The sequence below is a fragment of the Zeus faber genome (genome assembly GCF_960531495.2).
Source record: "Zeus faber genome assembly, chromosome: 6".
Taxonomy (NCBI): Eukaryota; Metazoa; Chordata; class Actinopteri; order Zeiformes; family Zeidae; genus Zeus; species Zeus faber.
The window spans coordinates 19,165,585-19,191,588 of record NC_137201.1 but is presented as its reverse complement, the minus strand read 5'-3'; the positions used below and the strand labels follow the sequence as shown (position 1 = coordinate 19,191,588).

General features: G+C 46.9%; 1 protein-coding gene across 1 annotated transcript in view; it reads left to right on the top strand.

Moving 5' to 3' along the window:
- Window positions 1-23,003, top strand: part of sema3d (sema domain, immunoglobulin domain (Ig), short basic domain, secreted, (semaphorin) 3D) — a 37,809-nt gene extending 14,806 nt beyond the window's left edge. The window contains exons 4-18 of the mRNA XM_080001957.1: window positions 1,465-1,527; window positions 1,687-1,806; window positions 1,931-2,024; window positions 2,846-2,974; window positions 4,208-4,344; window positions 6,722-6,836; window positions 7,235-7,304; window positions 7,389-7,533; window positions 9,809-10,031; window positions 10,572-10,660; window positions 10,978-11,019; window positions 12,729-12,886; window positions 14,214-14,278; window positions 14,415-14,554; window positions 21,422-23,003. Coding sequence (XP_079858083.1) covers window positions 1,465-1,527; window positions 1,687-1,806; window positions 1,931-2,024; window positions 2,846-2,974; window positions 4,208-4,344; window positions 6,722-6,836; window positions 7,235-7,304; window positions 7,389-7,533; window positions 9,809-10,031; window positions 10,572-10,660; window positions 10,978-11,019; window positions 12,729-12,886; window positions 14,214-14,278; window positions 14,415-14,554; window positions 21,422-21,859 — 2,028 coding nt within the window. The 3' untranslated portion in view covers window positions 21,860-23,003. The remainder of the gene's footprint in view (window positions 1-1,464; window positions 1,528-1,686; window positions 1,807-1,930; window positions 2,025-2,845; window positions 2,975-4,207; window positions 4,345-6,721; window positions 6,837-7,234; window positions 7,305-7,388; window positions 7,534-9,808; window positions 10,032-10,571; window positions 10,661-10,977; window positions 11,020-12,728; window positions 12,887-14,213; window positions 14,279-14,414; window positions 14,555-21,421) is intronic.
- The last annotated feature ends 3,001 nt before the right edge of the window (window positions 23,004-26,004 follow it).

The window sequence follows — 26,004 nt, the reverse complement described above, 5'->3', positions numbered from 1 at the left end:
CCTTGTGTTGATGTTCAGAGCATGTTTATCTGGACTCAGGCATGTTTAGAGAGGTTTCAAGAGTCATCGCAACCTCAGCAGAAACGGGGGAAAATGCTGGGTGAGAGCCTGAACAGCTGAGTGAGGTGTTCTACGATGTGCTTGGGGGATCCGTCCCAATCTGCACGCATGCAGACGCATGCAGGCCATCGTGCTTAAGAGTCACAATAACTACAGCTATGTATCCTCTGAAGGGCTCATTATTAGCAAAATTAGTTCATTTTGCCATCATGACGTTCCTGCCTGGCCGTCACAAGAGGTCATGCAAACCATTTCTCCATTACTCACTGTACTGCTATGCTGGAGCGTCATTGGGGACTTTTTTGCCAACACATTAAGCATACACATGCACAAAAACACATGCGTTTAACTGCATACACATCCAAAGACACAGGTTTACGTTGACACGTCCACACGTCTGCACACATGAGGTGTGTGTGTGTGTGTGTGTGTGTGTGTGTGTGTGTGTGCAGCTGTGGTTGATCCACAAGTGAGACGACATTGTGTTTATTTGATCTTATCTCGTTGTTTTAACTCTTACTCCCGCTCTCAAAGTGTTGCCTTTCTGGTCACTGATATCCCGGTGCTGGAGGGAGGGCTTCCACCCTCACGTTGAAAGTGAATACGATAGTCACTCAGAGACACAAACTGCGCTGATTGATTATTTTAGAGGCGTCCCTCGGTTGAAAACCGTAAAAACTTAAACCGCTTTTATTGACTGGCTATCCAGCTGCTTGGTTATGCCAGGCTATGTCAGTCTGTACAATAATGCCACCGCAAGCTATTGTGAAACCAAGCCATATGGTAAATGGGAGTCGCAAATCCAGCTCGCACTAGAGTCCTCACACAAGTCATGCACTGTACTCAATCAATTCATCAAGGCTTAAATTCCTCAGCGCCGTGTAATCATATCGTATCATGAGACACTCAGTTTTGTTTGCATGTGCAATGGCGATCGCTCGCCCTGGTAGGGTTTAGGGGGGCGGGATGCTAAGTAGATAAGCCTGTTATAACCCATGTGTGAACATGGGTACATGCAAGGGACATTGAATGTTATTCCTCTGCAACGTACTAAAACCCCTGACCGGAGGTTTTGATGGTTGCGCATCTTAAAACCATCAATAATCAATCTACAAAATCGTTCGGGAAAGGAAAAAGGTTCATTTTTATTTTTTGCCCTGAGGGTGGGTGGGTGGGTGTGTGTGTGTGTGTGTGTGTGTGTGTGTGTGTGTGTGTGTGTGTGTGTGTGTGTGTGTGTGTGTGTGTGTGTGTGTGTGTGTGTGTGTGTGTGTGTGTGTGTGTGTGTGTGTGTGTGTGTGTGTGTTATTATTATACTGTTTACACTTATATAAGCTGCTACGTTGCGTGCTAAATCCGAAAGTGTGACGTGAAAAAATGTTTGCGTGTCTGCCGATGTGTCTTCAGATAAGCTGGCCCGCTTCCCCGGACAGAGTGGAGACGTGCATACTGGCAGGCAAAAACGTAAACGTAAGTGCCTCCCGAAGAAAACCGAATCGTGACTGAGAAACTCAGATCAAAACATTTCAAGGACGTTGCGTTCCGCTAAGGGAGAGGGGGGGAGGGGGAAGAAAAAAATCTTCATCTGGTCTATTGCCCTCTCTTCTCTCCCTTGATTTCTTATCCCAGTTGGAGTGCGCCAACTTCATCAGAGTGCTCCACAACTACAACCGCACGCATGTCTACGCATGTGGGACGGGAGCGTTCCACCCCAGCTGCGTGTTCATCGAGCTCACAGGAAGCAGAGAGGTATTGCACGCGGCTTTGGACGCGGCTGGCTACGGAACGAAGGATGATTTAGCTGCGAGCATTGGGTTTGACTCCTTCTTAATTCCTAACGGGTCTCCACCTCTCCTTCCCCTCGATCCCTCAGGGCGGTGTGTTCCAACTGCTCCCCGGCACGGTGGAGTCTGGCAGATTAAAGTGTCCCTTTGACCCCTGGCAGCCGTCCACCTCCGTCCTTGCAGGTGCGAGATGCAATCGCACACGATACCGAGCCCGTCCCGCCGACACGTCTGTCCCCGGGACGACGCAAAGATCCGGCTCGTCACGTCTCCGCCCGGTTGCCTGACTCACTTATTTTCCGAAGATCTCTTTAAACGCGCTTGTCTCTGATTTATTAGGATTTCTCAAGTTGAGCAGCTGTCCAATAACATTAAATGGACAGAATTGCTTGGCAAGGAACTATAAACTGTGTGTGTGTGTGTGTGTGTGTGTGTGTGTGTGTGTGTGTGTGTGTGTGTGTGTGTGTGTGTGTGTGTGTGTGTGTGTGTGTGTGTGTGTGTGTGTGTGTGTGTGTGTGTGTGTGTGTGTGTGTGTGTGTGCGCGCGTGCGCGCGCATTTGTTTGACTTCATCCCTCGCTCATATTTTCCCGTTCTCCCTCTCTGTTTGTCTCTGTGCATTTGTGGGTTTAATGAGATAAGCCACTGAAGTCATCTCGATTCAAGGGCGGTTCATCACTCGAAAAGCCAATTAATAGTCTTACAATGTGCAAACAGTTTATATTTGCTGCGCAGTTTTTGTGGAGTGTGTGCTGAAAACAACTATAAAAAAAAAAAAAAAAAAAAGCTTAGCTCTGCAATTTCCGCTCCGAATGTATCCCAAACTAAACTTGTTTTTAAGGGGATTATGCATTTTACTGGATGTATAAAAAGCCATGTTGAACTTTTGCTTTTATAAGCTTGGTCGAAACGAAACCTTTGCCATGTACATTTATAGTCTGGTCGGTTAATTCTGACCCGTCCGATGTGTTTTTAACGCTGCGTTTTGTCTGTGACCGTGACGCAGACCAGTACTTGTACGCTGGCACGGCGTCGGACTTCCTGGGCAAAGACACAACGTTCACCCGCTCCCTGGGCCCCCCGCCGGACCAGCACTACATACGCACTGAGATCTCGGAGGACTACTGGATCAATGGTACGCACACACACCGGCTGGAGTGTTGTCATAACTTGTTATCCCTCTTTCTCTACACGTTATATTTCCGCGCTCTCTATTGATACAATGAGCCTCTGTGCGCTCCCGGGGCGGGATGCCGTGTGGTTATTGGCATTCCAGTTCGGAGGAAACAGCCCCACTTATTCATTTAGCTGGAACTTTTATTTGAATGCCAGAGTCAAATAGGGACCACGCCTACGGGGGGAAATTTACAGTGTGCCGCAACCGGTCTTGGTCGCCCTCACCATGCACATACATGTGCTGGTGGAAGTGTGGACATGGATAAATATGGAAGTGTGTGTGTGTGTGTGTGTGTGTGTGTGTGTGTGTGTGTGTGTGTGTGTGTGTGTGTGTGTGTGTGTGTGTGTGTGTGTGTGTGTGTGTGTGTGTGTGTGTGGTCAACCCCGGTCTAGACAGTTTTATTGCCAGTGATGTGTGTGTGTGTGATGGGTTTTCATGAATCAGCAGTTGTCACCAGGATCTAAATCCTGACACACGGGCTCCACATTTCACAACCACCCAGGCATGGTGTGCACAAGATGTTTAGAGTAATTACGTCTTTCTCTCCCTGCCCCTATCTCTGTCTCTCTCTCTCTCCCCCACTGTCTTTTTCTGTGTGTGTGTGTGTGTGTTAATATTTATCCATGTCGACACATCCATCAGCGAGTCCAGGGAAATTAGACATCTTCTCTCTATGTCCACGTCCACTCGGTTGCTCTCTGGGAGATCATCCAAACAAAGGCTCCTCTGTGTAGAGTTGAAACGCTGTTCATTAAGCCGCCCCAGGCGGGGATTGGCCCTGTTCAGCACGGCCTCGCTTCCAAGGGGCCGAGCCGATGTTGATATAACTTCACTGTAACACTTAGCTTATCAACAAGATTTGCCCGGGAGAGTGATGGTGACGTTCTTTAAAAAGGTATCTGAGCATCCCAGCGTGACGGCGTCAACCCAGTGTGCCCTACGAGGCTCCTATAGAGCGACTAAGATTAAGAGGGTGCCTGCTGTACTACCTCGGAGGGTTTGCTGTGGCTGTTTTTACAGCCTCCTTCTCAAATGATGAACGCTTTTCTGGGATTTCGCTGTAAAAACTGATCTGTTATGAGGCACCATTTACGCCTTAAAACTGGAACAGGGCCGTCTAAATACTGTCTTGGGAGATGCCGTTTACAATTAATGCGCTCCTTTATCTCTCTGCTTATCTCCCAACCTCAGAGGCCAGGTTTATATCTGCCCATCCCATTTCGGACACCTACAACCCGGACGACGACAAGATCTACTTTTTCTTCCGCGAGGTCTCGCAGGAGGGGAAGGACAAGAGCATTCTGTCTCGAGTGGCGCGCGTCTGCAAGGTGAGCAGCGAAATCGGAATCCTCGCGGGAGGGCGGTGCGCGGCGCCAGTTGCATCGACAGAGAGAGGATGTGGAAAAGAAGATGAAGGGCCTGATAGCACGAGGGGGAAAAAAAAAAGGGGGGGAATATTTAACATATAAATGACATTTTAAATCACGTGAAATCCAGGCACTTGGCACTGCCAGGGCCACCAGGGGGCGGGCTCCGGCGGTTTGCACCGTTGTCGGTTGGATTCAGTGTAAATACGGCTTAAGAGCGCGAGTGTGACTCTTGACCGGGAGCCGTGCCTGTTGAAACACAGCAGGCGGTGGGGGGGGGGGAGATTCCTGGAAGACAAAGTATGAAGTGCTGAGACACAATGGGCGCAGTAGAGAGGCAGTGTGACGGACGAGGCCCCCCACAGGCGGTGCAGCAGGCGTTACTCCTCAGAGAGGGATCCGATCCCCCAGATCTCTGTGTCTCCATGGGCTCCCTGTGCTTTATGCCCTCTCCGGGAAGAGGCCTTCCTGGTACATTCCTCATTTGTAGTCTGGTGAAAGAGGAGCAGGCCATTGCTGTCAGGGGGGATAAAAATCAGAGTTTAAAGCCCTTTGTGTTTTGCTGGCGGGGGCAGCTCCCCAGACACTCATTAAGACGGATGCAGTGATCGGGTCGGTGCACTTGTTCTACGTTATCAATTATTCCCCTTCCCTGGTTGAACTGTGTCTTAACAGTCTAATGTGAACGGCATATAAAAGCTGTTCAGATAACGGCTCTTTCTGTTTTTAACGGTTACATTTAAATGGACGTCGGGGAAAATCATCAAAAGGACAGCATCATGCAGTGGTTGTAGTAGTCGAGCATTATGAAATTTTAGTTCATAAGTGATTGTCATGCAAATAATTGCAGATTGAGTGGTTTTTGTTCATTTCACTGTCTAAGTATAAGCCTATAATAGTGCAATAAGACACATCCCTCTTAATGGTTGAAGAACAGTCATTTATTTACAATTGGGCGTAAAAAATGTAGGCAGCCATTTTGCCTCAACCCAACTAGTAGAAGTGCAATAAAATTCAAATTTTATTTATTGCAACACAGGATTACAAAAACATATTTTGGATGGAAGAAATATGACTGGAATCTAACTGTTTTTTTATAAATGCTTCGTCAGCTCAAATAATGCTTTGAGGTGATTTATGTAAAAAATGTGACAGCTCCATAACAACAGAATCTAATTTGAACTAAATGCAATTTACGCACTATCGCTTTTAGCAAAAACTGTGATTTCAGGCCCATTTAGCAGCAAAGCTCTGCTGATTCAGCGACCCGAGAGCTGACTAAGCCACGAGCCATGCGTTTCCCATCTACTTACACCATTTATAATGTACTGTGATTGGACAGTGCTAATGGAGGATAGGAGACAGGTGAATTCATGGCCTGCGGACTGTGCGATCCTTGTGCACGGTGTTAAGCGGCTCCTGAGCTCCACCTCCCCATAAGCATTCAGAGCCACATGCTACATTCTGCAGGAAAAAGCCTTGAGAACATTTATGACTTGGGAGTAAGCTGCAAGGTAGACAGAAAGGAGACTCCACCAGAGCTACAGCTCCTCTGTCTTTCTCACACTCGCTCCTAATCTCTTTATTTCTCTCTCTCTCTCTCTCTCTCTCTCTCTCTCTCTCTCTGTGTTTCTCTTCTTGCCGTATATAGTCGTACTTTATTTTTCCAGCATTTTAGAAGATTCGTTATAAAAACGCCATCTTTATGTGTTTTGTTTTGTATTTCCTTTTGCTTCTCAGCAAGTATTTTTGGCCTCGTTGACCCTAAACGGTCTTCCTGCTCTGTTACCCCCCCCCCCCTCCCCCCCCCGGCCGACTTTAATGGGGAGGTTTACCTTTGGCTCTCAAGCAAGACAAAAGGGGGGGACTTAAGTACTCTTGTCCTAGCCCCATCAGTTCACTACTTGAAACGGGCATTCACATGGAAAACAAAAACATATATATACATTATTTATGAGAAGCCCTGTTTGATCTACCGTTCAACTCCTTTTATCATTATTTTCTTTTCTTCCTGTCTTTCATTTGCTCGCTTCTTTTTATACGATCATTTTAACGAGAGGGTATCCCTCCTCCTTGTTAAATAAGCATATCTCAACTCGGGCTGGTGGTATGTGGTCCACCTGTTTATTTTCCTAATTAGTCCGGGGGATTGAAACCAGACTGGAACCTTGTGCGTCGTCCTCAAACTGTCTCTAAAGTCCACTGGACGCGCAAGAGCCTGATTGCGATTCGAGGGTCGCTCTCTAAAATGTATGGAGGTTGTCATCCGGTCGCGTCAGACAGCTGCAACTGTGACGGTGGTTTCCATACAAGGTGTTTGATGGTGTTTTTTTTTTAGAATGACGTGGGTGGGCTGAGGAGTCTGACCAACAAATGGACCACCTTCCTGAAAGCGAGACTGGTCTGCTCCATCCCTGGACCGGACGGAGTGGACACGCACTTTGACGAGCTCCGTAAGTGACACACACATGCACGCATTATGCACAGACACTAACAAGCTGTGTGTGTGTGTGTGTGTGCGTGCACGCACGCACGCCCGCCCGCACGCACGCACACGCACACGCACACACACACACACACACCCCTTGTCTCGGTTTCTGTTGTTCCCACTCTTCCTGCTATAATCAGTAGCAGAAGGTATAACCCAGTGGTTCTCAACTGGTATGGCCTCAGGATCCACATTTGTCTTTGGTCAGTGAGTCACCACCCAAACATAATTTAATATTTGAACTATTCTGGTGTAAACTGCCCCTCATGTCCAAATGGTCAGAGAACACAACGAAGATCAGTGTATTAAACCTTCCCCGGCTGAGACGTGCAAAATGCTTAATTTGAACCTTTTGTGTTGCAGAGGACATCTTTTTACTTCCCACCAGAGATGACAAGAACCCCGTGGTGTACGGCGTCTTCACTACCTCGAGGTACAGTACGGCGACCCGCCGACACCGCCGGCAGCACATCCTTATTCGACCCTTTGGCTAATTTTGTGACTCGCTCTCCTTCAGCTCCATCTTCCGCGGCTCAGCTGTGTGTGTGTACAGCATGGCGGACATCAGGGCAGCGTTTAATGGCCCCTATGCCCACAAGGAGGGGCCCGACTATCGCTGGGTGGAATATGAAGGAAGGATCCCATACCCCCGCCCTGGGACGGTGAGACAGCCGTCAGAGGACAGACACTCAGTCACACGGGCAGTTAACAGTCGTTCTCCAGCCGCTAGAATGGAGTCATCTGAGAAAGTGCTGATTAGAAATAATAATCGCTAATTAGAGACAATAAACATTAGCTGATTTGAAAGCGTGCCTCAATGGATACTGAAGTGGGACACGTGGTGGAATATGCAGGTTACGATGATGCACGTGTGTATACATGACGCCATTTGGACAGTCCTGCTTGGGAGGCTTGCGTAGAATTACCAAGTTGACCATGTTTATTAGTTGTGGCCGTTTGTGTTAAAAGTTAATCAGGCAGCGGTGCTCGTATGTGGAGGACGGAGTTCACACTGATTTTTAAGCTCATGTATTTAATATGAAGGCAGTTTCAGTGCACGTGTGTCTCCTACTACAGTTTCTGAAAAGCGTCACCAGAGGGAGACAGACTCCACTGTGTAGCCCAAGACGTGGGCAGTGTAGTGAAACTCCTAACTTAAAGGGGACGTATCATGCTCCTTTTTACATGTTAATATACACAGAGCAGCCGAGGCATTAAAACCACCGACAGGTGAAGTGAATGACTTTGCTCATCTTTTTCCAATGGCATCTGTCAAGCGGTGGGATATACCAGGCAACAAGTGAACGGTCAGTTCTTGAAGTTGATGTGTTGGAAGCAGGAAATTTGGGCGAGCATAAAGGTCTAAGCAACTTTGATAAAGGCCAAATTGTGATGGCTAGACAACTGGGTCAGAGCATCTCAAAAACGGTCTTTTGGGGTGTTCCCAGTATGCGGTGGTTAGCACCTACCAAAAGTAGTCCAAGGAAGGAGAACTGGTGAACTGGCGACAGGCTCAGGGGAGCCCGTGGAGTCGTTCATGCGGGTGGGGAGGGAAGTGTAGCCCGTCTGGTCTGATCCCACAGAAGAGCTACTGTAACACAAATTGCTAAAAAGGTTAATGCTGGTTATGATAGAAAGGTGTCAGAACACACAGTGCATCACAGCTTGCTGTGTATGGGGCTGCGTCAAGAGACCTGTCAGAGTGCCCATGCTGACCCCTGTCCACCGCCCAAAGCGCCTACAATGAGTGAGCGTCAGAACTGGACCATGGAGCAATGGAAGGAGGTGGCCTGGTCTGATGAATCGCGTTTTCTTCTACACCATGTGGATAGGCGGGGTTAGGGTCCGATCCAATGGAGCATCTATGGGATGTGCTGGAACAACAAGCCATGGAGCCCATGCCTCGACGGGTCAGTGCTGTTTTGGCAGCACGAGGGGGAGCTAGACAATATTGGCGGTTATTAGTGGTGGTCTTGATGTTGTGGCTGATCGGTGTAGGTCTATACACCTTATTGTTCAAAAACAGGTGTGTTTCAGTGTGTGTAGTTTGATGGTAAATGAGCAGCCAAGCCTCTAGTTCTGAGCCGATAGGGTTTCAGCGCAAGTTATGGGTTCTGTGACCCAATGGGGTCTGAGCTTTAATCCGGGCTCCGTTTTATTTACTCGGTAAACTTTCACTGATTTCACCTTATCAGTACACCGAAATCTGTTTCTGAACAAATTTGAGGGGAGAAATAAGCAATCCAGTTCCAATCCAATCTTCCCTCATATCAGATCTACAAGGCCTGATTTAAAAGTTTATTCCGACTTTGGTTGCCGTGCTCCAGTCTGGTGGGAGACACGGGACACGTGACGCACCGGGACCCTCCCACGCGGGGATTCTTTGTTTCAAGTAAACGTCGGAAAATAAAATAAATACATCTACAATAAAAACACACACATTTTTTTTTTTTTTTAATTGGTTTTCTTTGGAGGGAGGCACAGCGGATCCGATGGCGCAGATGACCATATAAAGAAATCCTTGACGAGCTGACATCGGCTCCTCCCGAAAATAGAAAAACCTTTGAAAAGCGTTCCGAGCGTTTTGCTCACTGTGATTAAGTTGTCATTAGTTCACCTCGTTGTTTGACACTTTGGCCACGTCTAATATGAACATCCCACACTGTTACATTATATAAATTATATATAATAATAATAATGAATTTAAGGAAAAAAAACAATAGTTCCCCTTTAAGACATTAACAGTTTAATACCCTGGTTGAGAATTGGGATTCTTAACCGTTTATCTAAAAAGAAAATGATCAATATTTGCAAAATAACAACTTAAAGTGGTGATTGTTGCTTCGTTCTTCTGAAGTTCATATTTACCATCACCTTCCGCAGATCTGCGAGTCTGATCTCAATGTACAACATTAAAATAATCTCTCGCCCCATCAGTGTCCCAGCAAGACCTACGACCCAAGGATCAAGACCACCAAGGACTTCCCCGATGAGGTGATCAGCTTCATCCGCTTCCACCCCTTGATGCACCGCTCCATCCACCCGCTGAGCGGCCGGCCGGTGTTCACGCTGGTCCGCGTCGACTACACCCTCACGCAAATCGTGGTGGACAGAGTCACGGCCGAGGACGGACAGTACGAGGTCATGTTCCTGGGAACAGGTGAAAGCACCTTGCTTCTTGGTTGTCTGCAACTCTAGAAGTCACCAACAGAGGGCACTAGAACGCCATTTATTGTGAAAAAAGTAATTTATAGTCAACTTGTTTGTTTCTTTTATTAGTCATTTAACTGGTCCATTCTTTGAGGGTGTGAATGTCTTTGTGTCTGTTGTGGAGGAATGCGGTGGATGGGTGGTTTCACTGGGAACATTTTTGTTTTCACCGCAGCGTCCTGTTGTCCTTCTCCTCCTCGTCAGATTCAGTCTCATTCCCTCACTCGTGCGTTTTCAGCACTTTCCCCAAATTATGGAAAACCGCCGAAACTGCAGATGAACATGTTGTGTTCAGTCTGGACGGGGAAGGATGGACTCTGGAGGCCTTGACGTCTTTGTGTTTAAAAAAAGTGTTTATATATCCGGCAAAATTGTTCAGTTGTCAGCTGTTGTATAATAAAAATGTGTTGGCGGGAAGTGACTTTTTTTTTTTTTTTAAATCAAAATCTCTCGCTTGCTTCTCCATGTTTCTCTATTGTCTGTCTGTCAGATGTTGGTTCGGTTCTGAAGGTGGTGAGCATAGCCCGGGAGAGTTGGTCTTCAGAGGAAGTTCTGCTGGAGGAGCTGCAAGTGTTCAAGGTGCTGCGGCGGGAAAACACACACACACACACACACACACACACACACACACACACACACACACACACACACACACACGACAGCAACTTTGTCATCTGTTAGACGAGAGCAGCACCTCAGCAGGACACTTGACTTATCAAACAGTAAAATGTTTGATGTGTCCTTATTTTAAAAAAAGCAGAAAAAAATACAAAAACAGTACCCAGCACTTATCAACGCCGCCGTCAGTCACCGCCTCCACCGCTCCACCGCTCGCCTTGACGTTAATTTGGCGACCGGGTAATAGGACTTGTGTTTGTTTGTGTTTATTCTTCTAGGTTCCAACTCCCATCCTGAGTATGGAGATGTCCTCCAAGCAGGTAAGAAGCCCCTCCCCCGTACACACACACACACACACACACAATGGGTGCTTGTGGCATACAATAGCGCACAGCATAATAATCATTATACCCATTTTATTTCTTTGTTCCACAATGTTTTTCCTCTACTCCGTCCATCCTGCCGTCTCCTTCACCTCTGACCCTCCCATCGCTCATTATCTGAGGGTCAGAGGCTTCAGTAGACACATCACCTCCAATCACAACCTGCCTTCATCTCTGTGTGTGTGTGCGCGCGTGTGTGTGTGTGTGTGTGTGTGTGTGTGTCACACCGCCGCGCCCTCCTCCATCTTTCGTCGACCCTCGGCGTTCCGCTTGCAACTTTTGTTTGGGATCTCCTCTTCAGATGAGTCATAGTAGATCTGATGGAACTCCTTCCAAAAAGAATTCCATCTCTGGAGAATTCCATTAATCGTTCCCCAGGGCTGCACGATATTTGGGGAAAAAACCGACATTGCAATATATATTTATTTCAGCGATATTTAAAAAATAAATAAATAAATAAAAAATACAGGAATCTTCACCAGATGACTTGAATTGCTCTATTTGGAAACAATTATATAATTGTAGAACGATTGGGGTGATTTTGTAGGGGAGTGCATCTGCATTGAAAATTAAAATAATTATATCTTTATTCTTGGCACATTTAGGCTATAACCAGTAAACCGTCAACTGTGACAGGAAGGTTCCTATTTCCCTTCATTTATGAGAATAAAAATTACTCTTTATTATAAGGAATGATCAACCAAAACAATTACAAAACCAAAACTATTTAAATAAATAATGGACAAATATTTGGAAATTGTTTTTATGTTGTGAAGTTCAGCCAAACTTTGGAGCGTTTGCTGTGGTCAGCCATGGTCCAGGAAGCCAACAGAAATGTGTGCCCGCCCCGATGCCGTTTCTAGCGCTTTACTTTATCTGCACGTGGGGGCGACTTGAACAAACATGGAGGAACGTGGCGCTCCGGGAAATGACTCATTGGATTGGATTACTACGTCATTTACCGGTCTGCTACCGTGCCGCCACAACATAAGGTGAGCGAGTCGGGAGCGCCACTGAAATAGGCAGAAGTTAGGAACCGACAAGCAGGATGCAAATGCACGTGTCTTAGCAGATCCACGGTTCTTGGAAATTTGGAACCAGTTCCTGATACCCAACCCTCCCAAGAACCCTTCAATCGGAGTAAATGATGTTATATCAGACAGTCATCGAAAAGGAGAAACCGTTGTTTGACATCACACGTCCTGCTGTGTGACTATTTTGCACGCCCGCGTCGCTATGGCGATGCTGAAACGATATATGGTGCAGCCCTGTTCCCTGGTCTGTGGGGGACGCCTCCGTTTGTTTAGGCTTTCGACATTTAAAGGAGCACACTGCAGCTCGTGGTCTCGACTCTTGTTGTGCCGCTTACGCAATGCCGCGACCCTGAGGCCACTTTCTTGAGAAACGCCAAATGTCAAAACAATAAATCGGCATTTATCCCGCGAGGATGAATCGCCCCATTGTTGCACGTCGACGTTTAACGGCAGTTTTATCTTTTACCCGAACTGATAACATAATTTGCTGTTTATTTAGTCACTCCCCTGTGTGTGTGTGTGTGTGTCTGTGTCTGTGTGTGTCTGTGTCTGTGTCTGTGTCTGTGTGTGTGTGTGTGTGTGTGTGTGTGTGTGTGTGTGTCCCCCTTTTAGCAACAGCTGTATGTGGGTTCGAGCGAGGGCCTGGCCCAGGTCTCCCTCAGCAGATGCCCCCTGTACGGTCAGGCCTGTGCAGAGTGCTGCCTCGCCCGAGACCCCTACTGTGCCTGGGACGGACACTCCTGCTCCAGATACGTCCCTGCGTCCAAGAGGTACGGGGAGCGAAACCCGGTGCCTCTTTTTTCATTTTTATTTCATTTTTTATTTTTTCCCCACTTTTAAAGAAAAACTCCAGTACGATAACGGCCGAAACGCGAATCTTTCAATCATAGTGAGTCAACTTGAGTGATTGGCATCAGAGTCTTTTAAATTGATCCAGTATTTATAAAATAGCTTGAGCTCATCGCTCATCACCGAGAAAAGATCTGGTTAAATAAATACCGGACATTTTTCTATAGGTCCCTGTAGAAACTCAGAGCTCTCCTCTTCTTCTTGTGGTCACTGTGATACTTTAGAATATTGACACGACCAGTGTTATGATTTACTGGAACAGCCCGTTTTAATTTAAAACAAGTAAGACGTTCTCGAACTGACAGTCCATCAGCCTACTTCCTCAGGGCCGTGCGGGTGTGGGTTGTCAGCCAAACACTGAGCTAAGGCATTGATTTAGAAACGATAAATAATGCTACTGTCACTTCATATCTCTAGGATGCCGTTGTTCAGGCAAAAGTGTGTGTGTGTGTGTGTGTGTGTGTGTGTGTGTGCGTGTGCGTGCGTGCCCGCGCCCGCGCCCGCCCATGTGTAGTTGCTTGCCTGACATTTCTAGCTTGCCAGAACCCAGGCTACATGCTGTGCCTTACAGTCAGGGGTCGCTCTGCCACATTTTGGTGAGTGTGTGTGCTGTAATGCGCTGTTGAAGAAGCCCTGCTTTTAGCCCGGTGGGCGCTTTGAAAGCTGATCTCCAATCGTGTCGGTACGCGCAGGCTTCAGAGGACCCGGTAAAAGGGGCTGACATGTAAGAAGGAAGGGGTGGGAAAACTCAAACAAAATGAAGGAGACGACAAAAAAACCACAACATTTGGTTGGGGGGAATTTAAACATTTGCGACATCCTAAGATGGTTTTGAGCAACTCGAGTCAAGTTCATTTTTAGAGCACGTGCCACCGTTTTTAAGGGCTCGACACACAGACGTTCGAAAAATCCGAACTGTCTAGTTGGTGTTACAGTTGAATGTGTGAAGACCACCAGCTGACAATATGGTTGAAAAACAATGAACACGAACGAAGGGCGGACCATGTCAACAAATAGGAATCATTTTTCAAAATTGTAGGGATTTAGTTGTGTTTACTGTAGTTGTACCTGTGTAAGCACAAAACGACCACCGCCGGTTGTCAATAACAGGCGGGCGTAAATCACCGCCCTCAAATAACCACTGTTAACAACCCTGAAAAGCTATCGCCTGCAGGCACTGCTTCCAAAGCAAAGGATGTGAACTTGTAACCCCATTGAGGTGTGTGTGTGTGTGTGTGTGTTCCCCAGGCGAGCCAGAAGACAGGATATCAAAAACGGGGACCCCGCAACTCAGTGTTGGGACACAGAGGACAGTAAGTATATTTCCACTCTTTTTCTTGAAAATGAACCCACTCCGTGAGAACGCCTCTTTTCGAAAACGTCTCTGCAACAGTGGATAATGTTGAGAAAAGGGCACACACGTCACCTGTGAATCCCTCCGCACTGCAGGCGCTGGAGGCGGACGGGTGGAGGAGAGGCTTCTCTTTGGGGTCCAGAACAACTCCACCTTCCTGGAGTGCATCCCCAAGTCCCAGCAGGCCCAGATCCGCTGGTTCATACAGAAACCCGGCTCTGAACACAGAGAAGAGGTGAGAGGGAGAGAGAGACTTTGACTTCTATGGTTCCTTTATTGTCAGTAAGTCACGTCGCTGAAACTTGATTACGAGGGAACAAAAAGAGTACGAGTAGAGAGAGAGACTTTGTCAGACCGCTGTTGTACCAGGTAAAGATGCTGTTGTGCAACACAGCCAAAAAACAGATGTTCACAGTTGCATAATCCTCTAGCGCCGGCCTTAGTAATTTCTTGAAAAGCATCAAACTCTGTCCATCATACTTGACGCAGGGTTTCTCAACAGCCAACGGGGCTTCAGGGCACCAATCGCAAGGCAGTGACTGCTTGAACCGCTTGCACCGGAGCCGGTCTGCGAGGTGGAGTTCCACTTCCCGACAAAGTCAACCAAAATGTCTCGGTGGGGGGGGTGGGGGGGGCTCAGAGCGATCTCACGGTTGCCGCCGAGCAGCAGAAATTCTCCGCAGCCCGGCTCCTTGTCGCCTGAGCTCAATATCCTCGGCCCACACCTTTTGTAGAGTCATGTGACAATGAGGTAGCGTTTGCAGGGCCTCGCCTGTTGTGTTTAACCGGGTGACTGATGCTTGTGAGAATACACAGCTCTCCAAAATCCATTACGGCTTCTCTGACTTGGAGTGGGGGCGGGTGGTGGTGACTGAGTCCAGTTCACACACTTGGGGGGTGATGAATGGCTTGCATCACACCTAAGCAATGAGAACATTTGTATTTCAGCAAAACAACGGAAGAGAGACAGAAGTCGGGGCTCCTCTGTGACAGAATTTTTTATTTTTTTTATTTTTTTCGGGAAGAGGAAGACATTTTTAAAGGGTGTTGGAGAAACAAAAGACGTGAAAGGGTGCACGGAGATGATGTGTCGGAGGTGAGGAGGGGGAACCCATTGACTATTTCACAGGGACATCTTCAATGGTTTCCTCTCCAAACATAATTGCTACCCCCCCCCCCCCCCCCCCCCCCCCCCAAAAAAACAAAGGGGAATGCCATTCACCCACTCGCTCCTCCTGTCTCCTGACTTTCCCTCCCACACATGTTTACCCCTCGTCTGCTGTGTTCTCTCTCGGGGGTAAATGTAAACAGACTGACAGGTGCAGAGGCCGCAAAAAAGACCCATGTGTTCCTTTTATAGGCCGGAACATTGTGTGTGTGTGTGCGTGTGCGTGCGTGCCTACTGCAGGAATCATAACAGGGCGCTCCCCGGGGACAGGCATGTGTTTGTCTAGGTAATGAACACAATGGGGTGTTTTCTGTATTTGTGTGTCCAAGCAGACACTCATATGTGACCCATTGTACCTTAAACAAAGTGACAAAAGATTTTAAAACGTGAGAGCTCCGGATCCCTTTCCGTCAGGATTGCGGTTGTGAAGAGAGAGGGGGGGGGGGAAATGCAGCTGAACGTGAATCATGAAGTGGGTTAGTCCAGTTAGGTGGATACAATGGTGGCGATAGGTGATATGAGGCTGAAATGTCTGGCCATGCTGCAAGACGGTCGAGTTCGTTTATTCTTTTCCAGCCGTGGCACGGATGGTGTCGTGACTTGTATCTTCCAACATCTGCCCGTCACCCGAATTTACTCCTGCTACCTCAGTCATCACTGGGCTTACTTCCCCTCAGGATCGAGTCGAGATACCAAGTGTTTGCTTTTCCTTCTTTTACCGGTCGTCCATATCTTCCATTCCGTTGATAACACCTTTCTGACCCAGTGGCCTCACTGAGGAGGGTGACACCGTGGTCTGTAACGCTGGCGCCCATTAACGTTAGCTGACGTTATCCTGCAGGCCTAGTTCAAGTGTGTTAAATGTTTTGTGCTTGTGTCAGCAGTGTGTGACTGTCTATATGATCAAGGCACAGCAGCAGAAACAGCCCCCGGCCACTCTCGTGTGCGTGTGTGTTGCAGTTCAATATCCCTCAATGAATATATAAAAAAAACAGAACCCTATCTACTTACAAAGTATTAAGATAAGGTAATAAGATTAGCGATTCATTAAGTAATTAATAATAAGATTAGTGCATTAGAAGTGCACAGTTCATTCTAGGACTTATGTTCCATTCAATTCACGTGTAGATGTTGAAATTTCTCAGGGCTGTCAAAGCTTTTAAATGTTCCCCAGTTCTCAAGGCTGGTTGATTCGGATTTGGCACGTGAAACACCATTTGAAATAAAGTGGTATCCAAGCAGCAATCCGTCATGACGGAGAGATTCAGCAGAGTCTTTGGACCATAATGACATCATTTAAGATCTTCAAACTCTGCCGCCTCCTTCAGTAAAGATCAGCAGGACCCACAGCTCGGCAGCTTATTCACACAAATCAACACTGTGACCGTATCTTGAGTGGCTATAAAACTAAGGGTTCTTTTTTTTTTTTTTTGTGTTGTTACTTATTACGTAATAACCACTGCCATCAGATTATCACTGCTGACTTCCACTGGCTAATAGCGGAGGAAGGATCTATCTATCTAAAATAAACCCTTACCCCACATAGTGATGAATAAGGACTTGCATCCAATAAGCAGAGTGCACCGCATTTGCCAGATAAGTTCCATAATTTTACCTGCAAATAATCACAACTTCCCCTGGAAGCAACAAAACAAAACTACACTTATCTTAAAGTAAAGCAGTACTATGTAACTCTTGGTATTTGGGATTTGATGCCCCCACAGTTTCTGAGTGCACTTTCGCGCCACGGCGTAAAACTCGTTCCGGTGTCCAGGATAACTTATTTTACCGGACAAATTTGAACCTTATCGTTCACACGTTTCAACAAGTCTATGTTGCAAACGTAAATATAATGTACACCTAGGTGACGGCGCCCCTTGCGCGGACCTCACCGCTTCTGCAAGCACTCAGGCCACGGCTCCCCTCCCCGGAGCCTCTCTGCGAGCGGGCGCCCCCTGCTACCGCTGTAGTGGTGTGCTCGGGCTGGCAGATCGGCTCGGACACGCCAGTCAGAGGGTGAAACGCACCCCGCGGTGCAATGAAAGAGAGGACCGGCTTCCGTGGGGGAGGTGGTATTACTGGGCATTTTAACCGACAAGTTTATCATTTATTTTAAAATTTAAATTTTTTTTGTCAATTTTGCCAGGCGGAAAAAAACAGGAAATTAAGTGGTGGAGGGTGGAAATAAGAGTTACCGTTCTCCATCGTACAAGTCATTGTATCATCAAAATGATTTGGCGGCTGTTATTTTAAGGTTAAAAAACGTGACCGTGTTGCTTTAATGTTTTGATTGCGAAAAGTCAGTTTACTTTATTCGAACTCTCATAGCTCGTACAACTGCCTAATAAAGATTTATTAAAGTAGATCCACTCGTGTCAATTCTCGGCCAGACCGATGGTGGAATCCAGCCGCCGCCAGGAATCGCTGTAATTAATCGGCGCGAATCTCGCCGGCGGCACATCTGGGCCGGGGGTGGAGTTTTGGCGCAGGTGAAGCCCTGAAATGCCTGGATAATTTTAACATCTCACTCCGGTTCCAGCTGTCTGTCATCCCGTCTCTCAGCCTTCTCATCAGTCCCACCTTACTGCACCTTGATCTTTCCTTGCTCCCTCCCTCCGTCATCCCTTCCTGCCTTTTTTTTTTTTTCCTCGTGGCTTTTGTCACTTTGGGAATCCCTTCCTCCCTCTCTCTCTCTCTCTCTCTCCCCGATGGACTTGTGTACAAACAACCCTCCCACTCCAGCTGCTCGTTGCACCTGTGTCCCGCCCCAACATAATTTCCCTCATCTGTACGCCTTCACGTTCCGTATTAAAACCATTTAGTACTTTTAGGCCTGCCTGCTGTAGCGTTGCTCTGTTTTCTTCCCTAAAACCCGATTGAAAAGATATTGTTAGTGGTTTAAAAACTCTTCACAAGGGATTCCAGAACTTGATCCGGGACAGACACTTTGGAGACGGGCCTGTAATTGTTTCAGACTGTCACCCGCTTCCCCTTTCAGCAGGGGAAGGACAAAGGCAGATTTCCATATCGGAGGAATTTAGTTTGTGTCCAGGGAGAGATTAAAAAGATGTGTTAAAGGGAGGGCGTGATAAAATCATCTGCTCGCGTTGGAAAGTAAGCCTCCCAAGTTAACATGACCCGCCAATTTTCTGGTGTCTAAGAGTTTGAGGGCTCGGTGCAACCTCTGAGACTTAACTGGATTAAAACTAGAGGATTGACTTACTGTAACCTGAGCCAGAGGTACCGGGGCCTTATCAGAGATCCTTAACACTGCACGGGTGAAGCTCCATCTCTTATTTCCCGCTATCGGTCTTCCGGGATTCCGAGGGATTGTTTGAAGTTTCGTCGAGGAAGTTTGGCTTTTCCAATTGCAGAGGAGCATGCATTGGGCAGTTGCCTTGGAAAGCGGCCAGTCTGAATCGAGAGTCGTCCTCCTGGCTTTTGCCCACGCCACCTCACGAGCTCGTGAAGTGCGGTAGATAAATCTGGAGTGAACCGGCCATTGTTTCGGCCTTTTACTCCGTACTTTGAGGCGAGCGTGCTTGTCAGCAATTCGTAGTCGTAGTGATGGTGGTGGTAGTAGAGCACCACTGACAGCTGAAGGCGTCCTCTAGCAACCAACCACGGTGATATGGAGAGTTTTGGAAACCTCAAGATCAGATCAGGAGCTAAAAGAAATTGAGTCGCCTACCCACTGATTTAAAGAGAAGCGCATTCACGTGAAACTTTTTTTGGGATAAAAATTGCAACACCTCCGGCCCTTTTGGGCCAATCAGTCCCATATACATTCTAACCATCAAGGCTTATGTCGGCATTGTTGTCGTCGTCGTCCGTTTCATTCCCAGTCGGTAACGCCGCCGAACAAGAAATCAAACCCGACGAAGCAATGCCGCGGGTGAATGGAAACCAGGACCAGCTGGGGTCTAAAACAATAGGAATACAATTTTAATCAACTGTATCAGAGACAAGGGGAAAAAAAAAACAAAAAAACTTTCCTTTATCATGGGGAGTTTGGGGCCCATCAAAACCGAGCGACGTGTCGGCATTTCAGCTCCGAGAGGTTAACAGGCCTCCCCGTCCAAACAGACTGAATAAATGTTCAGCTGTTAACCAGCTGAAATGCAGCGTTTCCAGCAGCCGGATTCCCAGCAGCTCCGTAGAACGCTGTTTTTAACGAGCTCAGTGGCAGCAACAGCACATGGAGTCAACTACGACTGCCCAAACATCCGAGCTTTGATGAAACTATTACTCACTGTTACTCAAGAGAGCCTTTAGAGCCTTGTTTAAAAAGACCAAAAAAAAAAAAGATAACGATTTTTAAAATCTACTTGGAGTGCATAAAATACTTTGAACTGCTGCTCAGGACGGGAGACAGAGACAAAACACCAAACACACAGAGCTGCTACGGTGCCACCAAGTACATTACGCTCCTTGGAGCGTAATGTACTTGGTTTTTGGTTCCATGTTTTATTTGGTCATGGACACACACACACGAACAGACGCGCACACACGAACAGACGTGCACACACGAACGCATGCCATCGGGGTGAGTTCTGAATGTATGAGCACAATAGTCACAGATGCCTTGATTTTTGGACTGCAAGGATGCTTTTAATGCTCCCAAACAAACACACAAATTCCGATGTCATGATCTTGCAATGATTGATCTTGCAAAATTTTCCTTTTGTAGTCTTACATAAGTGTCACATAAATTTTTTATCCGCTTATTAGCATCTCTTAACTCCGTTCATTGGAGTGAACGTGTCAGAGAAGAATTTAGAGTGTGTGTGTGTGTGTGTGTGTGTGTGTGTGTGTGTGTGTGTGTGTGTGTGTGTGTGTGTGTGTGTGTGTGTGTGTGTGTGTGTGTGTGTGTGTGTGTGTGTGTGTGTGTGTGTGTGTGTGTGTGTGTGTGTGGTCAGTCCAAGTGGTCTCTCTGCTGTAGGGCCTGGTCTGGCCCAAAAACACATCATCAGTGTCAGAGCTGAAGTCCAACACACACACACAATGTCCTCACAAAGATAGTAAAATAAACACACATGCGACGTGTAGGTAGAATTAAATGTGCAGAGGCAAATTCCAATTATACACACAGTGTATTGGCACAGGAGTAACTACATGGTCCCATATGGAGAATTATCTAACCAGATAGGCAGATTGTTTTTGTTTGTTATGGAATTGGGGAACCAAGGGTCCGGGGTGTCTCACACACACACAGGCTCTGTGAACGCAGCTGTTTTGCCTAAGGCCTTGACAGTGTCCGTGCCACCTGATAAATCATTGCTGATACTGGTGTGCAGGGTGATAAACATTAATAAGCTCTTCTCACCACTTAACCCTAACTCCAAACACACCCGCAAAATGAAACACGCACACACACACACACTCTCTCTCGCACGATCGCGATCCTTGGGCGATACACCTTTCCTGCTCTGAACTTAACACCAGCGGCAATCACGCTCCTAAATACCTTGACGCCGCGCGGTGACCTCTCGCCCGTTGTCCCGCAGCCGACCTCGCCACGCCCCGTTCAGCGTGCATCCTGTTTCAGGGGTCATTACTGCGGTTAACGCACCTTGGACACAAATCAGGCGTGAAAATGCGTGTGAACAGCGTGGGAGTACGGGCGAGCGATTTGTCACGAGATATCGCGCTGATTGATCGTTCAGGCCGAAGGTTTTTTTTTATTTTTTTTTCTTTACTACTTTTTTTTTTTTTTGTATTTCCAACCCAGACCGAGGGAGTTGTTGTCTCATCATGAAGAGATTATAATTTAACCGGTCTTTTTTTAGTTGCTACACAAGTCAAATTAGCGTTAAACTGAAAATCAATACATAAATTTGATTGTTGCCAATGGTTACATTTCATACTTAAAAAAAGAAAAAGAAAAACTGAAATAAAAATAATGGAATCCTTTCTTCCTCCTTCCTTGCACAGGTTCATCTAGATGAACGCGTCGTCCACACCGACCGAGGGCTCCTGATCCGCTCGCTCCGCCCCTCCGACGCCGGCGTCTACGTCTGCGTGGCCCAGGAGCACACGCACTTTGTGCGCCCGCTCCTCCGCCTCACGCTGCGTCTGGTCCCGCACGGGCACCTGGAGGCCCGGCCCAAGCCCGGCGAGGACCCGGCGGCGGAGTCCCGCCAGCGCTACAAGCAGTACCTGAGGGTGATGAGCTCCCCCCTGGGCTCGCTGGAGGACTACTGCGACGCACTGTGGCTGGAGAAGAGGCCGTCCCGGGCGCGGAAGTGGAAGCACATCCAGGAGATGAAGAAGAGCAGAAACCGGAGACACCACCACCACCACCACCACCGAGAGGGAGATGGGGAGCAAGAGGAGGTGAAGAGGGCAGCGGAGGAAGGAAGAAGACGATAAAAGCTGGATGAAGGATAGAAGCAGGCGGTGTCATTTCTAAAGTTTACAGATGGGTTGGCTGTTTTTAAACCCGGGCCTTTTTAAAATGTTGGTTTCCATAGCTTACAACTGTTCATAGTGCAGTCTGCAGCTTCCCACTGTTTTTTTTTTTACTTTGCCCCATTCTGCTGCATTCAAGCAATCTCATAAAAAAAAAATAATAATATAAAAAACAAAAACAAAAACAAAAAAAAACAGGAAACTCAACTATATTCCTCTTAGTGCATTACTTTTACATGTTTTAAATAACGGTAATGTCACATTTTCTTGTGAAGCATATTTATTTTTTGCAATTGCCCCTGTACATCCAAAATGTGATGATGACTACAGAAGGCGGTCAGCAGGAGGTGTGTAGTCTCTTATGAGAGCAGGGTTACAAAAGTATTTTCAATAATCAATCAAAAATATCTTTCCGGAATAACTCACAATTTAGACTCCGTGTTAGCGCTGTGCCATAAACAGTGATGACACGAATGGAAGCAACGTTTTAATAAGGCCCCGGGTTGAAAAAAAACGCTGAAGGTACCCTCTACGCGATGCTGCGGAAATCACGGAGAACGGTCGACAATATCCAAGATGTGTTGACTCTGAAAAGCAATGACTCCAGACCAAGGGCTGCGGGAGGTACCGATTCAAAATCGAGCTTATTATAGTATGTGAGCTCGCTCCTCACGCTAACAGATTGGCGCGCCTCGGATCACCGGGACTCCGACAACGCCGCAGGAAGAACTCACCAGGTCAGGAGGCAGTGGTGCAGCTCCGTGCCTGTTGTTCATGAAAGTTTTCACCCATCAAGACATTACTGATATACATTGTTACTCCACTTATATAAAACAAAAAAAACAAAAACATTATTTGCTTGTGGTCATGACCGATACATTCATGTTGAATGTCTGTAAATATATATACATATAACATGTACAGGAGACGCAGCATGCTCAATTTAGGAATAGTGGCAATGTATTTTTCTCTCGTATGGCTATCATGATAATCATCTTTTATTTGTGTGGGGGGGGAAAGAAAGTGACATATTTTTGTAAGCAAACACACTTTTGTAGATGAAGTAGTTGTTTATTTTGTGCTGTCTTGTTGAAAACCTATTTAAATAAATACTGTCCAAATTGTCATGAAACAAACCCGAAAGCAGATTGAGTTGTTTAAAGGCGGAAATTTGTTTTTGGGGTTTTGTTTTGTTTTGTTTTTTCCCGGTCAAAGCCAGCAAAATCTGCTTTTATTTTTATTCTCCTCCGCTGTGATTTTCTCCGGCTTTATTGTAACAAAGAAGATGAATAATTTAGGCGGCTTTTACATGTCTATTGTTTATTTATCAGACAGCTGCAGAGAACAAACTACACTTACCCCGAAAGAGGAAACAACAAGCAGAGTGACGCGGGGGAAGAAGGTTTTTCACGACAAGACGTCAGAAAAGCACAGATGTCGAAGGAAAACACACATTCCGCTCGCGCTACTCGCACGTTCCGGGCGGTTTTGATCAGGGTTAATTCGGAGTTGTTGCGGCGCAGGCGTTCAGAGGGTGGGGGGTCACCGCTGGAAGCGTCTCGCACAGGTCCGTCTCTAAATTTGTCTGCGCGCTCTCACATGTCTATTTATACCAGTCATTCTTCCAGTCCTGCGCCTCAATAACCATTCCCACTGCCCATCACTTTCCTGTGTACGAGACGCTGTGTGTGTGTGTGTGTGTGTGTGTGTGTGTGTGTGTGTGTGTGTGTGTGTGTGTGTGTGTGTGTGTGTGTGTGTGTGTGTGTGTGTGTGTGTGTGTGTGTGTGTGTGTGTGTGTGTGTGTGTGTGTGTGTGTAGTGAGACAGGGAGTTCAGCCAGGACATGAAGTGGAAGAAGAACAACTAAATAGGAAAATGTGACGCTGGAGCTAAAAAAAAAAAAAGGGAAAAGAGGTTTTCCATCGACAAACACATGTGAGTTAATGAAATTAACTGAGAAGCTGGCGGAAGCAAACAGAGGTCCAAAAAAATGAAAGCGAGGGGGCGTAAGTTCATCCTCTCTCTGCCCCTGGCTTTCTTTCTTTCTTCATGAGGATGTAAAATGGAGAAAAGACAAATTTTATTAGCTTTATATAAGAGGGTACAGTCAGCTGCAGCACTCTCCTCTCTGTGTGTGTGTGTGTGTCTCACACCTCAAAACACCACCAGCTGACAGTCTCCATCCCTCTAGGCTGGTCTTATTTAGCTCCGAGGAGAAGTCGAAGAACCACGTGCACGAGCCGGGGTGGTGGGCGACGCCTGGAACCTTGGTCACACTCTTTCACCGCAGCCCATCGCAAAGGTTGCAGGACAATGAACGATCAGGCTCTTGATTCACCGAGTTTTCTCTCCTCTCAGTGAAAAAAAAAGACTTGTTGCGTAAGAGGCTTTTAATTTATTTATTTATGTATTTATTGGAAGTGAAATGTCTCTCCTTCCAGGTCGTTCGGCGCTGCAGGCTGGGAGCTGCATCATTCAGTTGACGCCACTGTCTGGCTTCATACTCTGCGTGACTCAACGCAATACTAAAACATCTTTAATAGTCTGGCCCAGACTGAACCTGACCTTCAAATTAGTTTGAATAAGAAAAGTTAAAAAAAAAAGAAATAATAGGAGCAAGGAATCCCCGCTAGGAGGGAGGGAGGGAGGGAGGGAGAGGCAGACAGACACAGTGGGGGTATGAAGCCAAATCAAGGGAGTTCGGGGGTAACAGACTGGACGTAAGGAAGTGAGCGTTTAATTTGATGGGATTAGTGTAATGAGCAGAAGGCTTACAGTGAAACCCCTGAGCGCCGGGACAGAGCGCACGCACGCACACACACACACACTCGCGCGCACGCGCAGGTACACTCAAGCAGCCGCTGTTATTGATGAGAAGGTTTTGATTGGAAAATAATGACTTTGGGATTTTTATTTATTTTTTCATGCCTGTAGCACTGTTGGAGTTCTACATAATGAAACCGATTACTCATGAACTTTCAAAAGGTATTTCCTGCTGTCCTGCATTAAAGCCGACGTGCCTGGAATCATCGCTGCTGGGTGGACTGCAGTCGTCCACATCGGGGCCTTGCGCCTTTTCTCCAAAGTTTTTCTTCTTCCGAGCGTGTGATTTGGTTTGTTTTTCTCTTGGTCATTTGAAGTGGATGTTTCTCGCGGGGGGTGCTGTTCCTTTTTTTTTTCTGAGTGCTCGTCCATATCAACTGTTTGACTGACGACGGAAAGGTTGCAGGGTTGACTTTCACTCTGTTGAGCCCGATCTTTGTATTCTTGCCAAGAAATGCGAACCCCGCCACCAACAGTGGCAACTGCATGTAGGGGAGCACATGCACGACACAAATGCATTGAATAAATTCCGGCTGAATAAAGTATAAATTACGAGTTTTTTCAACAAAATAACATGATAGATTACCACATAAAATTACCGCCCTCTCCAATAACTCTTTATATTGACTGTAAACACTGGAGCTTGAATGACTTCATTCAAACCGGAGGTGTTTTCCCATTTAACACATGGGGACAAAACCACCTGTCAAAGTGAGAATATCAAGTCGTAGGAAGACACAGAAAGCAGCGCAGAGAGAAACGGGGGGGAAATAAGAAAAGGTACATCAATTTAGGTTAATTGAGGTGTCGGACCGCCACGGTGCTCCTGCCTCTATATTACAGGGTATTTACTTTGTGCAGATATGTGTGTGTTTGTCGGGCGTTGACAGAAAACTTCTGGGCCTCGGAGGTGGATGGGCGCTGTCCCGGGCCGGGGGTAATGATGGCTGCCTCGAAGTATGTGTGCACGAGCCGAAAAACAGTTGTTCCCCGGGTTTAATGACTACCTGCCTCAGCCGCCGACGTGCACAATCTTTCTTCATGGCAGGATGTAGTGGGTCTCCTAAACACACACACACGCACACACACGCAATGAAGAGTGTGGGGGATCCTGAGATGAAATATTGTCGCCAGGTACACATACACACAAACCTGCAAGCGTTCAGAGAGGCTGATTGATGTCGTGATCAGAGTTTCCGTTGGAAAAATTGGTCAAATTGGTCCACGTGTCCTGGAAGATTTCAGTTTCCCAGACAAATGGGAGGGAATAATGTCAAATATTAT